At 39.9% G+C, this 15,906-nt stretch overlaps 1 protein-coding gene across 5 annotated transcripts in view; it reads right to left on the bottom strand.

Moving 5' to 3' along the window:
• The window catches only part of IFT81 (intraflagellar transport 81), a 92,602-nt gene that overhangs the window by 26,801 nt on the left and 49,895 nt on the right, over positions 1–15,906 (bottom strand). For all 5 annotated transcript variants that reach the window (XM_068562743.1, XM_068562746.1, XM_068562744.1 and 2 more), the window contains 2 exons: positions 7,112–7,240; positions 5,916–6,005 (listed from right to left, as the gene is read on the bottom strand). In XM_068562743.1, the coding sequence (XP_068418844.1) occupies positions 5,916–6,005; positions 7,112–7,240 (219 nt within the window). The remainder of the gene's footprint in view (positions 1–5,915; positions 6,006–7,111; positions 7,241–15,906) is intronic.

Raw genomic sequence — 15,906 nt, 5'->3', positions numbered from 1 at the left:
CAACTACTGAGCCGGCGCTCCACAACTACTGAAGCCCGCGCGCCTAGAGCCCGTGCTCCGCAACAAGAGAAGCCACTGCAATGAGAAGCCCGCGCACCGCAATGAAGAGTAGCCCCTGCTCGCCGCAACTAGAGAAAGCCCGCGCACAGCAATGAAGACCCAACGCAGCCAAAAAAAAAAAAAGAGAACTATACATGGATGTGGGAGATTAACACATGGAGCTAAGCAAAATGAGCATCAAGGACTCACCAACTGCACTGAATTCAAACATTTAAAAAAACTAAAAAGTTAATGAAAATGTGGGCAAGTTCTGTACTCTTAGATTTTTTAAATTATGGTAAAATATACATAAAATAAAAATTATCACTTAAACAATTTTTAAGTGTACAGTTCAGTGGCATTAAGTACCTTCACACTGCTGTGCAACCATCACCACCATCCATCTCCAGAACTCTTTTCATCTTCTAAAACTGAAACTCAGTACCCATTACTTTTCAACATGGCAGAAGACAGAGATGAAAATGCTTAGAGGACCTAGGGGCCCCTTGACTTGATGAGTGTGTTAAGAACTGGAGAGTTGTATTATTTGAGAGTAGTAGTGAGACAGCTATATTTCTTTGTAATGGAAGAGGCAGGAAGTAGACATACAGAGAAATCTAGTTAAATCGTATAAAAATGAACTTCAGGTTCTGGTTACATTATTATAATAAATGACTTTTTTTCTAATTTATTTATTTATTTTTAATTTATTTTTGGCTGTGTTGGGTCTTCGTTGCTGCGCGCAGGCTTTCTCTAGTTGCAGCAAGCAGGGGCTACTCTGTTGCGGTGCGCAGGCTTCTCATTGCTGTGGCTTCTCTTGTTGTGGAGCACGGGCTCTAGGTGTGTGGGCTTCAGTAGTTGTGGCGCGTGGGCTCAGTAGTTGTGGCTCACGGGCTCTAGAGCACAGGCTCAGTAGTTGTGGTGCATGGGCTTAGTTGCTCTGCAGCATGTGGGAATCTCCCCGGACCAGGGCTCAAACCCCTGTCCCCTGCATTGGCAGGCAGATTCCTAACCATTGCGCCACCAGGGAAGTCCCTATAATAAATGACTTTACAGAATTAAAGATTTGGTATATGATTTTACTTAGAAAACAATTTAGTTGAAAAGCAATAGTATTCCTTCCTTTAAAACCATTTTTTAATAGTTATAATGATAAATACCTTTTAAAAAAGTCTTTATGTATTCCTCATTGCTGTTGCAAAGTACCTTATATGTGTTATTTAATTTTACAACCACCCTATTAAGAAGGGACTAGTTTACAGGTGAGGAAACCGAAGTTTATAGAGATGAAGTCATCTACCCAAGGTTATCTAGGGTCTGCCTGATTCTCTAGCCCATGTTCTTAAATCATTCTATCCATATTGTCTCTCTATAATTAGCACAATTGGTACCCTCTGCTTTTCACCTGCTGACATTTAGGATAAAGCTTATCCTAAATCTATGTGACATATGCCCTAAATGGCCCAACATTGACATATGGCACAGTTTAGTTTCATACATTAAATGGTTCTTTTATTGAAATAATAAATTATCAATATATTTCAAAAGAATTAACAAGTGTGGAGCAGAATGGCACAGTATAGAGGAAGAGGGCTTTGAACTCACAGAGACTGCAGTTTGAGTCCTTGTGCCAACACTTAAGTCATCTTAAACAAGTTATTTGACTTCTCTAAGCCTCAATTTCCTTATCTAAGGACAATCTGAAAATATTTTATAATTGTGAATATTAAATGCATGAATGAGAAAGCATTAAGAGAACACTGTGAAGGCTCAATAATAATTATTTATATAATTCTGTAGAGATCTGCTTCTAGCTCTAGAAGATTCTTGCCACTTATATTTATAATTGATTTTTAAAATACTTTAAAAAATGTTCCGTTAATGAATTCCACAAATATTTATTGAACAACTACATTGTTCTAAACATGGTTCTATAAACCAGACACTCACAACTCTGGTAGATATTACTGTAAGGACCTTAATAGCAAATTTTTTTTAACTCCAAAAATAGAGAATTCCCTGGTGGTCCAGTGGTTAGGACTCCGTGCTTTCACTGCCGAGGGTCCACCCAGGGTCGGGGAGCTAAGATCCCACAAGCTGCGTGTTGTGGCAAAAAAAACTCCCAAACACAAAAAACAAAAATAAACTCTAAGTATACGAAGTAATTTCATTTGCATCATATAGTATTAAGCCAAAACCCAAGAGGGTCTTTCCTGAAGTCTTCTCAGACTTCATCTAGTCTTACTCCATGCTCTTTTTGGTAACTGCATCTTCTCCTGAGCTGTGATCAAACATCACATCTAGGCAGATGATTACACACTTCAACTTGAGCCCCCATATCTTCTCCTGAACTCTTGCTAGATCTTAACTTTGAAGTGTCTATAAGAAATTCATCATTTCTCCTCTTCTTCACCCACTGCTACCACCAAAACTAGCTCTTCCTCATCCCTAATCTGCACTGTCAGTGGTTTCAAACCTCAAAATTATTTTGCGATCTTCTGTTCCCTTGTCCATAATTAGTGTTCTTCCATATACCATTCAGATCTATTCCTTCTCGTCCATTCCTTCCACCAACACTAGTTTGGGACCTCATTCCCTCTAACTTAGGCTATCAAAAGGCACTTGATGCCACTTTTATTTGTTGAAAAGAATAATTATAAAGACTATGGCAAACAAGGGAAATATATTAACTGAATAGAACCTTAAAGTAACTAAATGCAATGTATACTACCATTCCAACCATGTAGAAAAAGTATATATAAGAGGACAAGGATAAAATGCAAAGATGAACACTGTTCAGCTGTTAATAATAGGATAATGGGTGGTGTAGTAAAGATGTTAAGCAGCAGTCCCCAACCTTTTTGGCACCAGGGACCAGTTTCGAGGAAGACAATTTTTCCACGGACCAGGGCAGGGCGGGGGATGGTTCCGGCGGTAATGCCAGCGATGGGGAGCGATGGAGAGCGGCAGATGAAGCTTCATTCGCTTGCCTGCTGCTCACCTCCTTCTCTGTGGCCTGGTTCCTAACAGGCCACAGACCAGTAGCAGTCCACAGCCCGGGAGTTGGGGACCCCTGAAGTAAAGTACCCAAAGTACCCACAGCCTCTCCAGAAGGAAAATTCTCTAGGCAGCCATATTTAGTACCATATCACCCTCCTTTCTGCTGATCCTTACCCACAAGCATAGCCGGTTACACTAAGGATGGATCCTTGGTCTGACCTGAGGATAGCCAGTAATCTCTGAGGTAGTCTGGTGTGGAAAACTGCCCCCAAAAGAGAGGAGCTGCACCAGGAGTTTAAATTACAAAAGGCAGAGAAAACAGGGCAGTTATAGTGAAAACTTCAACATGTATGTAGAGAGAAAGGCTACAGTGTGAGATATGAACAATGAGGAGCCATAAGCGAGCTAAGGTTACAAGTATGCCAATCCAAAGAATGAGGAGAAACTAAAAGATGGAGAAAAGAAACATAGGCAGACATACAGCTGGTGGCAGGCACAGTGAGAAGCCAATACAGAGTGATTCACTGTGTCATGTTATTGGTGTAGTATGAGTATGAAGAACTTGGCTCTGCCATTTACCAGCTGTGTAACCTTGGGCAAGTCCTTTATCCCTCTGTGCCTTTATCTGCTCATTTGTGTAAAGGGTGGTTTATCTAACTGGGTGGTTACGAGGCCTGAATGAGTAATGTAACAGTACCTGGCACACAGAAAGCACTTGATAAATGCTATTACTATCACATTCATCATCATTATCCACAAGCTCCCGCTAAGGTTCCTGAAGCTTCGCTGAAGCAAAATGCTCGGGTAGAGAAGTATAGTACCTCTACCTGCTCCAGAGAGACTATAGTTCTGATCCTTGGATTTGCATAACAGCATATTTCCTTTAATGTTCTAAATATCCTTTCAATAAAACTCCTCATTTAAAATGTAAATGGACTTAATAAAAGAACTATGGGCATACCTTAGAGATATTGTGGGTTCTGCCCCAGACCACTGCAAAAAAGTGAATATTGCAATAAAGCGAATCACATGAATTTTTTGGTTTCCCAGTACATATAAAACTTATGTTTACACTATACTGTAGTCTATTAAGTGTGTAATAGCATTATGTCTAAAAATGTATATATTTTAAAATACTTTATTGCTAAAAAATGCTAACCACCATCTGAGTCTTCAGCAAGTCAATCTTTTTGCAACAGTAACATCAAAGATCACTGAGCACAGATTACCATAACAAATATATAATAATGAAAAAGTTTGAAATATTGCAAGAATTACCAAAATGTGACACAGAGACATGAAGTAAGCAAATGTTGTTGGAAAAATGGCACCAATAGACTTACTTGACACAGGGTTGCTACAAACCTTTAATTTGTAAAAATGTAATAAAGTGAAGTATGCCTGTATTTACAGATTTATTTTACTATATTTTATTTTATTATATATTTTATTTTTACTATTAGGGAGAAATTTTACCATCACCAGAAATACACATCAGTGTTCCCTTTTGTCTGCAAGTTGCTGACTCAAGAAAAGCATTAAGAAAATCAATTCTTTAGAAAGTACCCATGAAAACAATCCTTGATGTCCTCAATCTGAAAACCCTGCTCAAAAATCTCCTTTCTGAAATCTCCTTTCCTTTCCTGACAATCATTTCATTTCCTTATTTCCTTCCCTTTTCCTTACCGGTTAAGTATATGATTCTGATTATATTTTTTCTATATTGTTCTTAGGTTGGGTTATCTTTTGTTTTTCCTAATTTCCTCATGTGTTTGTTCCATCTCACCTATGACAGTATGAACCCCAGAGAACAGGGACTTGTCTCTTCTATTTCTTTCGTGGCAGCAGGAGTGTATAATGAAATAAGCAGGAGATTTAAAATAAGATGCTAGAGATGCTAGAGTCAAGCCCCAACTCTCTCACTTCCTACTTCTCTCTTTGGATAAGTCACTCAACCTGTCTCAGACTCCATGGCATTTTCTATAAAAAAGGAAACAATATCCATCTGATTCTAAAGTCCATGAGATTTCTCACTCTGCTTCTCTGACTCTGATGGATGGCATTCATGAAGAGTTTTATAGTTCCATCCTTAGGCACATGCAGTACAGCTCACATTCAAACCTAAAATTACTACGTGGAGAATGATAAAATAACAATTGTTAATGACAAACGGCGAAGGCCACCTGATCTGGATTTGTGGAGGGCATTTACTTTCTCACAGTTTATCTTTAAAGCAGTGGCTGGAATTAGCTTCCAAGTAACTGTATTTCATCACTTAATCATAAGCCATCATGGTTTGCCCCCCACCCTGCTCCCCAGCAAAGCAAGTTCATTAATCTAACATTAACTTGTCACCACTCGTTGGCAGACTCTGAACTTTTACCTGGCCACAGAAGAATGTGACTTCATAACTCTGACATGAGTATGATTTAAAGCAAAAATCTCATTTGGCTGCACTTGTGATTTTAGCTTAAACTCCTTCCTCTCCTTCTCTCCCCCGCCCCTGCCAAAAATTTATGACAAAGCAAACAGCAAAAGTTAAACAAAAACTGTTGTAGGTCACATTATTATTCTCTTTTGCAGAATCATATAAAAAATAATAATTTATTTCCAGAAATTACCCAAGTAAAATATTTGGGATTCTAACTAATACATCTGAACAAGCGAGAGTATTAAAAGTATCACAAAATTACCACCTAGGGGGGTGGGACAGGGAGGGTGGGAGGGAGGCGCAAGAAGAAAGAGATATGGGGATATATGTATATGTATAGCTGATTCACTTTGTTATAAAGTAGAAACTAACACACCATTGTAAAGCAATTATACTCCAATAAAGATGTTAAAAAAAAAAGTATCACAAAATTAAATTCACTTACTTGACATTTCTGACGCAATTGTCGTAGTTCTTTTATAACTGGAGCTAGAGCTGATTTCTTTTCAGATACCAGAGAATTTAGTCTTTTTACCTGTCATTTAAACAAAATATATGACATCTAAGAAAAGAATTCAAAAGAACAAAAATACTATAAAGATATTTATTGAAGTGTTATATATGAGTGAAAAAAACTATAAATTACTTCAATGTCAAACAGTGGGGAAGTCATTTAGTAAGTATTGATTCCTCAATAAGAAGGAATATCATTTAACTGTTCAAAATGTCAATTATTAACACTGCAAACCATTATGGGAAAATATTTACAATCTAGCACTGAATAACTAAAACAAATTACAAAGTTGCCTTTATACAGCTTTGTATTATGTAAAAAGTATATAATTATGTAGGTTATATAAAATACACATAAACATAGATGAAGTGATATTCAAAATACTTAATAACCCAAAAGGCATAAGTAATGACCAATCAGAATGGACATCAGCCATAGAGATGAACAGGGTCTTGGAGGCCTCTGCTGTACTAAATGTTCATCTTTATAGGAGTTAGAATGTGGTGAAATCCAGAGGGTTCTGGGACCAATGTGGACAAGACAGGTGGAGGTGGGTACTCTGAGAGTTTGGGGCAGCAGCTATTTACCAGTAAGTAGTGAAAGATTTCAACATTTTAATGCCTGATGAAGCTGTATCCGTGCATTCTGGCTGAATAGCAGTCCTGAATACAGAAAGATACTAAGGACATACACAAAAATGAAATAATTGTATTAATTTAAGTAGCATGATTTGGGAAAACTTGTTTTTTATCTTAAATATTTCTTTAATACCATGTAACTTTTTTTTTTGGCCGAGCTGTGCAACATGCGGGATCTTAGTTCCCTGACCAAGGACCGAACCCGTGCCTCCTGCAATGGAAGCACAGAGCCCTAACCACTAGACTGCCAGGTAATTCCCAATGCTATGTAACTTTTACACACTTCAAAAACCACAACATTGAACAACCTCTTTACAACCTCATTAGAATGGAAAATTCAAAAGAGAGTGATAAAGACAGATGAAAGAATGTAAAGAAAACAATGCGCAGAAATGAAAATTTGAATGTTTCACTGAAAACAGAACACAAAAATATCTGCCTCAGAGGTAGACAATAAAACAAATAAACAAACAAAGCCTGTGTAATCACCATTTCAGACATGTCATCCAGTGTTCGTCCTTTCATTTCATCAACTTCACTCTTCAGGGCGGATACTCTTTCTAGCTCTTCTTGGGTGTAACTATATCCAGATATACCCTTTTTCTCCTCAATAGTTTGCTAAAAGTAAAGAATAAAAATAGGTGTAAAAAATGGGGTCCACAAAATGGGTGTCAAAACCTTGATGATTCCATAAGAAGTATATAGAAACATAAGAAGCATATAGATTTAATAGGTAACAATAAAGTCGTAAATAAAATAAAGTAGTTTAGAATCCTAAAGAACAATCTTTATTGACTTCAACAATAATTACGTTCCTTTACATGTTATAAACTTATACTAAGTTTTACTATGGTATCTTCAGGTGCATAGGAAGTAATTATAATTTTAGACTTTAGAATAATGCTATGTAGTTGGCACAGAATCTAAAACATAGGATGCACTCACTAAATATTTGGTGAATGAATGAATTCTCAAGTGATCAACTGTACATATTTGTTCACTCATCCAATATTTATTATATACCTTAATGTGCCAAGTACAGTTCTAGGCACCAGATATGCTGCAGTGAACAAAACAGAGCTAACTTCTAGTGAGAGTAAACGGGCAATAGGTAAACAAGTAAAATACATATAGTGTTAGGTAAGAGTGGGGTTGGAATCTTAAAAAACAGGGTGGTTAGAGAAGGTCTTCCTGAGAAGATGACGCCCAGTAAAGTCCTAAAGGAAGAGAGGGAGCAAGCCAAAGAGATATCCAGGGGATCAGCAAGTGCAAAAGACATGAGGTAGGAGCATACCTGACCTTTTCAAGAAATAGCTAGATAGGAGGAGCTCAAAATGGAGTGAGAATGAGGTGGAGGTTGGGGAGGGATCATACGGGACTCAGCTGGTTTGCTGCAATAGTCTCAGCTTACATCTATTGTCTTTTGCATTCTCAAAAGTGTCCTAGTTTAGATGATAAATTATATCGTTATCTTATGTTTTAGGCTAGTGAAAGAGCTTGGACTTATTTTAAATGAAATGGGAGGCTTGTTGGAAGATTCAGAGTAAAGGAATTTTTTTTTTTGGCCGCACCGTGTGGCATGTGGGATCTTAGCTCCCCAACCAGGGATCGAACCTGTGCTCTCTGCATTGGAAGTGCGGAGTCTTAACTACTGGACCGCCAGGGAAGTCCCCAGAGTAAAGGAATTTTTAAATGAAAACTTTAACATCTGTGCTGAGATCAAACTATAGAGGGGCAAGGGTAGCGGCAGAGAAGCCAGTTAGAAGACTATTCCAATAATTCAAGTTAGAGATGATGGTAGCATGAATCAGGTGGGGGCAGCAGAGGTGATGAGAAGTGGTTCTGTATATATTCTGAAGATAGATCCAACAAGATATTATGACAGGTTAGATGTAGGGTGTGAGGGAAAGTGAGGGGTAAAGAATGACTCCAAGGTTTTCAGCCTGAAGAACTGAGAGGATGGAGCGCCCATTTGTTGAGTTGAGGAGGACTTGGGAGGAACAGGTGAGGGAGTAGTAAAGATCAGAAGTTTAGTTTTGGACGTGTTAAAAATCTGAAATCTCTAGTAGAAATCCAAGAGAGTTCAAGATGTTACATACACAAGACTGGAATTTGAGAAGCAATCTAGGCTGGAGATACAAATTTGTGAGTTGTCTGCATAGACAATGTCTTTAAAGCCATAAGAGAATAAGATCACCAAGGGAGTGAGGGTAGAGAAGAGATCCAAGGCCTAAGCCTGGGGAACTCAAACATCTAGGCTTTGGAGAAATGAGAAGAAATCCGCCATGGAGTAGGAACAGGAGTGTTAGTAAGGGAAAAACAAGGAGAGTGCAGTGTGCTAGAAGACAAGTAAAGAAAAATTTTACAGGAAGAGGGAGTTATGAACTATGTCAAACACTGCCAATAGGAAGATAACTAAAATGAATCTGTATGGACTAATCTCAGGATATTTTCCATGGATAATGTGGGTGCTCTGCCCTGATCTGCTTATTGTGTCAGTGTACCTAACCCCTAGCTGTTGTGAGAGTCGGTATTTTGATGGTTTACAGCTGTCCCTTCTTCAAAGTGTACCCTTGGTTTAACAGGAACTGTATCACACCACTCTTGGGTGGTAGTAAGAGGGTCCATAGCAAATTACTGACTGACACAGGGGTCCAAATGGGTAGCCCTCTTGCCTAAAGATGAGACCAACTTTGTGATGCAATTTATGCTCCAGAGCTCTTTATGCTATCAGAATGAAACTGGACTCCAATTGAATCCACTTTTTCCTCCTGCTTCATCCTGTTTCCTTTACTTCTTTTTTCCTAACAGCACTCACTGAATTAATCATATGGGGAGGAATAAGAATTCTTGTTTCAGGTTCTGCTTCTAGAGAACCTGACCAAACTACAAGGATGGGCTTCTAGGGTAGGATCACTCGCCGGGTGAATGCAACTGAGAGCCCTATCATTGGGGGCAAGCAGAGTATCGTTAGTACTAGGCATGTTATAGCAGTACAATTGCTAAGAATGGTGAACTAGGGCAGAATATAGGTGGAAGGGATTATGGTGGGCATGACAATGGATGGCTTGAGTCTCCTTCAAGAGAGTTTGCTGAGAGGAACAAAGTTGACTGACAGGCATAACTGCTGCTCCTCTGGATCCACCATCACGTTCACACCAAGGCCATGCTTCCCCCAGGCTGTTCCCAGCCAGAGGCTGACCCATTCCTGCCTGACAGGGAACTCCTCTAATTGGTGACTGGCTCAGGAACTCCCCATCATCCCAACCAAAACTTCCTTAAAACTGTGCTTACAGCCTAAGGCTCTTCCTCTCCAATCCTCCTTCCTTCTTCTTCCTTCACAGAAGAGCCTAAAGGCATTTAGAGCCTAAAGGCTTTCCCTGCCGTCTGCTGCTCAATTCCCTTTGCCCTTCACAAAGGCTTCCTCCAATAAATCTCTTGTACATCTAACCCAATCTGGGCGTATGCTTCTTGGAGGACCTGAACTATCACAGGAACATACTAGCTGGTACAATGTTGCTGGTGTCCGAGAAGCGTGAAGAAATAGTTAACTATAAGGACTATGAAATTGGGGTGGCTGTTGCTAAGCTCAAATGACAGGCTCAAATCCACTAATCAGTAATTTAAAGCAAAGTGATAAGTCAGAGAACCTCCTTAGGAGCTTTAAAGAAACCCTCATTTCCTGTGGCTACGGGGCAGAGAGAGCTGAAAACCACGGACAGGACTTAAATTGTAAGACTGGCAAAACTTCAGAGAAGGCTGAATATATCCTATGTCAAAGTCAGGGCTCTGATAGGGAAGGGAAAGGGTGCTGAGTCTGAAATGGGGATAACTGGATAGGCTCACTTGAGAACCTTAAAACCCCAGATTATCTTTTATCTTCTGGGCAGTGGCAAATGGCTTAGCTTGTTGGTCAGGGGCCTGGAGGAAGCAAGATAGCAAGACTGAATGACTGGGGACAAGGAGGTCTCGGGAAGAGGCATCTGGATGGAGCTATAAGAGTTAACACTAAGTGTGAAGATCTCTTCATCACATGTATATGGCCACTGGACAATGTCCACAGCAGAAGAGGCACTCAGCAGCCGAGTGGAAAGGATGATTTGGCCTTTCCAAAAAGGCCAAAAAAGGCTGACAGTAGATGTCAGCCAGCCTCTGTCATTGGCCACCCAGTGTGTGGACAATGGGCTCATGAACAGAATGGCTATGTTGGCAGAGATGGAGGCTAAGTATGGACCAAATAACATGGGCTCTCTCACTAATGCTCATCTAGCTAATGCTACTGCCAAGTGTCTGAGCTGGCAGCAACAGAGACCAATCCTGAGTTCTGGGTATGGAATCATCCCTTGAGGAAACTGATCATCTCCTTAGTGGCAATTTGATAACACCAGATTCTTTCTACCTTGAAAAGAACAACACTTCATCCTGAATGAGACTGACCCATATTCTGGGTAAGGGTTTGCTTTTCTTGCCCACAGTGCTTTAGGCAGCACCACTATCCAAAGGCTCAGAATGCCTGGTCTACTAATGTGGAATCCCACATAATATCACCTGAGACCAAGGGACCTACTTTATGGCAAAGTAGGTATGGTGATGGGAACATGACCACAGGATTCAGTCACTGTACCACACACCATCCAGAAGGCTAATGGCCTGACTGAATAGTGGAAGGGCCCTATGAATGTACAGCTAAGGTGCCAGCTTGGAACTGATGGCCTGTGAAGATAAGTTCTATTCTTCATGATGGAGTGTATATCTTAAACCAATGCCCATTACATGGTGTTGTGTTCCAAATAGATCCAAAGACCCAAAAATACATGGGTCTTGGAACCATGAGATGAAAGTATGAGTGTTATCACTCACCAGAATTCCCACTCATCCACAGGGAATTATGCTTCCCTTCTTGACAACTTTAGGCTCTGTGGGTATAAATGTTCTGGTTTCCATAAGGCACATGATTCCACCAGAAGGCACATTGAGAGGCCCTTTAAACTTCATGCTCTGCCTACCATCTTGTCACTTGGGCTCGTCATGCCCACAGACCAGCAGGCAAAGAAAAGAGCGATTTATTGGCAGAACATGTTAAGGATATACAGATGCTGCTATATAATGAGGGACAGATAGGAATAAGTTTGGCATTCAGGTGATCCATTAGGGCATATCTTGGTACTCTCATGCCCAGTTTTAACACTAAATGGGTAAGTTTAGCAACCACAGCCTGATAAGGGCATTGTACTAGAATCTCATACCTCTTAAGGATGAGGGACTGAGTCATCCCACCAAGTAAGTCATCCAGCAGTCCCAACCTTTTCGGCACCAGGGACCGGGTTCGCGGAAGACAGTTTTTCCACAGACGGCGGAGGGTGGGGGTGGGGGGGATGGCTCAGGAGGTAATGCCAGTGACGGGGAGCGGCAGATGAAGCTTCGCTGGCTCGCCCACCGCTGACCTTCTGCTGTGTGGCCCAGTTCCTAACAGCCTGCAGACCAGTACCGGTCCATGGCCTGGGAGTTGGGGACCCCTGATAGACCACTGGAGGTGCTAGCCAAAGGTGTGGGGAATCTAGGATGGATGGTAGAGGAAGGAGGTATTGAGTATCAATTATGTCCTTGGGATCAAATGAAGCAAAGAGAGTTTTAATTTGTCCTCCTAACCCTCCTGTTTTCCTAGAAATTTTGACCAGCTGTAATCCTGTATAAACTATACCAGAATGGAGTGACTTTAATGTGAGAAACAAGTAGATCTCAGTAGTACAAGGGGTGGCTTATAGTGGATGTTGTTGGTGCTCTACTCAAACTTCATCTGCAAGCTGCAATGAGTGTTGACTGCTAATGGCTCACAGATGCCCCCTTCTCCAGGACATGCCCTTAGCCCAATGGGGGCTGCCTCATCTAGGAGGTTATACCATGCCATAGCCAATGACTGACTGATATGGGAGTATAAAAGCCCAGCCCCCTTGCCTCAAGGTGGAATCAACTCCATGGTGCAATGTGTGCTCCAAAGTTCCTCATGGAATCAAAATGAAGCTGTTTTCAGTCGGGAATACATCCTTGCTTGGCTTTTTTCTGCTGCTCCATCTGTTTCCCTCATTCCCCTTCTTCTGAAGGTACTCCCTCCCTCAGTAAATCACTTGCACCAAGTACTCCCCTCTCAGGCTCTGCTTCTAAGGAACCCAGCTTAAGAAAAGAGGTAAAGCAGGGGCTTCCCTGGTGGCACAGTGGTTGAGAATCTGCCTGCCAATGCAGGCGACACAGGTTCGAGCCCTGGTCTGGGAAGATCCCACATGCCGCGGAGCAACTGGGCCCATGAGCCACAATTACTGAACCTGCGCGTCTGGAGCCTGTGCTCTGCAACGAGAGAGGCCGCGATAGTGAGAGGCCCATGCACCGCGATGAAGAGTGGCCCCCGCTTGCCACAACTAGAGAAAGCCCTCGCACAGAAACAAAGACCCAACACAGCCATAAATAAATAAAAATAAATTTTAAAAAAGCAACAAAAAAAAGAAAAGATGTAAAGCAAAAACTGATGGAACTAAAAGGATAAAGATCATAGATATTTTAAAACATCTTTTTCAATAACTGATGGAATAAGCAGATGAAAATATAAATAGAAACATGAATACATGGAGGCTAAACGATACACTACTTGATAACCAAGAGATCACTGAAGAAATCAAAAAGGAAATCAAAAAATACCTAGAAATACATGACAATAGAAACATGACAACCCAAAACCTATGGGATGCAGCAAAAGCAGTTCTAAGAGGGAAGTTTATAGCAATACAATCCTACCTCAAGAAACAAGAAACATCTCAAATAAACAACCTAACCTTACACCTAAAGCAAATAGAGAAAGAAGAACAAAAAAAACCCCAAGGTTAGCAGAAGGAAAGAAATCATAAATATCAGGTAAGAAATAAATGAAAAAGAAATGAAGGAAACAATAGCAAAGATCAATAAAACTAAAAGCTGGTCCTTTGAGAAGATAAACAAAATTGATAAACCATTAGCCAGACTCATCAAGAAAAAAAGGGAGAAAACTCAAATCAATAGAATTAGAAATGAAAAAGGAGAAGTAACAATTGACACTGCAGAAATACAAAGGTTCATGACAGATTACTACAAGCAACTATATGCCAATAAAATGGACAACCTGGAGGAAATGGACAAATTCTTAGAAAAGCAAAACCTTCCAAGATTGAACCAGGAAGAAATAGAAAATATAAACAGACCAATCACAAGCACTGAAACTTAGACTGTGATTAAAAATCTTCCAACAAACAAAAGCCCAGGACCAGACGGCTTCACAGGCGAATTCTATCAAACATTTAGAGAAGAGCTAACACCTATCCTTCTCAAACTCTTCCAAAATATAGCAGAGGGAGGAACACTCCCAAACTCATTCTACGAGGCCACCATCACCCTGATACCAAAACTAGACAAAGATGTCACAAAGAAAGAAAACTACAGGCCAGTATCACTGATGAACATAGATGCAAAATCCTCAACAAAATACTAGCAAACAGAATCCAACAGCACATTAAAAGGATCATACACCATGACCAAGTGGGGTTTATCCCAGGAATGCAAGGATTCTTCAATATACGCAAATCAATCAATGTGATACACCATATTAACAAGTTGAAGGATAAAAACCATATGATCATCTCAATAGATGCAGAAAAAGCTTTTGACAAAATTCAACACCCATTTATGATAAAAACCCTCCAGAAAGTAGGCATAGTGGGAACTTATCTCAACATAATAAAGGCCATATATGACAAACCCACAGCCAACATCATTCTCAATGGTGGAAAACTGAAACTATTTCCACTAAGATCAGGAACAAGACAAGGTTGCCCACTCTCACCACTATTATTCAACATAGTTTTGGAAGTTTTAGCCACAGCAATCAGAGAAGAAAAAGAAATAAAAGGAATCCAAATCAGAAAAGAAGAAGTAAAGCTGTCACTGTTTGCAGATGACATGATACTATACAGAGAGAATCCTAAAGACGCTACCAGAAAACTACTAGAGCTAATCAATGAATTTGGTAAAGTAGAAGGATACAAAATTAATGCACAGGAATCTCTTGCATTCTTATTCATTAATGATGAAAAATCTGAAAGAGAAATTAAGGAAACACTCCCATTTACCACTGCAACAAAAAGAACAAAATACCTAGGAATAAACCTACCTAGGGAGACAAAAGACCTGTATGCAGAAAACTATAAGACACTGATGAAAGAAATGAAAGATGATACCAACAGATGGAGAGATATACCATGTCCTTGGATTGGAAGAATCAACATTGTGAAAGTGACTATACTACCCAAAGCAATCTACAGATTCAATGCAATCCCTATCAAACTACCAATGGCATTTTTCACAGAACTACAACAAAAAAATTTCACAATTTGTATGGAAAGAAAAAGACCCCGAATAGCCAAAGCAATCTTGAGAAAGAAAAACGGCGCTGGAGGAAGCAGGCTCCCTGACTTCAGACTATACTACAAAGCTACAGTAATCAAGACAGTATGGTACTGGCACAAAAACAGAAATATAGATCAATGGAACAGGATAGAAAGCCCAGAGATAAACCCACACACATATGGTCACCTTATTTTTGATAAAGGAGGCAAGAATACACAATGGAGAAAAGACAGCCTCTTCAATAAGTGGTGCTGGGAAAACTGGACAGGTACATGTAAAAGAATGAAATTAGAACACTCCCTAACACCATACACAAAAATAAACTCAAAATGGATTAAAGACCAAAATGTAAGGCCAGACACTATAAAACTCCTAGAGGAAAACATAGGCAGAACACTCTATGACATAAATCACAGCAAGATCCTTTTTGACCCACCTCCTAGAGAAATGAAAATAAAAACAAAAGTAAACAAATGGGACCTAATGAAACTTAAAAGCTTTTGCACAGCAAAGGAAACCATAAACAAGACGAAAAGACAACCCTCAGAAAGGGAGAAAGTATTTGCAAATGAAGCAACTGACAGAGGATTAATCTCCAAAATTTACAAGCAGCTCATGCAGCTCAATATCAAAAAGACAAACAACCCAATCCAAAAATGGGCAGAAGACCTAAATAGACATTTCTCCAAAGAAGATATACAGATAGCCAACAAAAACGTGAAAGAATGCTCAACATCACTAATCATTAGAGAAATGCAAATCAAAACTACAATGAGGTATCACCTCACACCAGTCAGAATGGCCATCATCAAAAAATCTAGAAACAATAAATGCTTGAGAGGGTGTGGAGAAAAGGG

The sequence above is a fragment of the Eschrichtius robustus genome, chromosome 14 (genome assembly GCF_028021215.1).
Source record: "Eschrichtius robustus isolate mEscRob2 chromosome 14, mEscRob2.pri, whole genome shotgun sequence".
NCBI lineage: Eukaryota > Metazoa > Chordata > Mammalia > Artiodactyla > Eschrichtiidae > Eschrichtius > Eschrichtius robustus.
The sequence above is the reverse complement of the archived record's forward strand: the minus strand, read 5'-3'. Positions and strand labels throughout refer to the sequence as shown.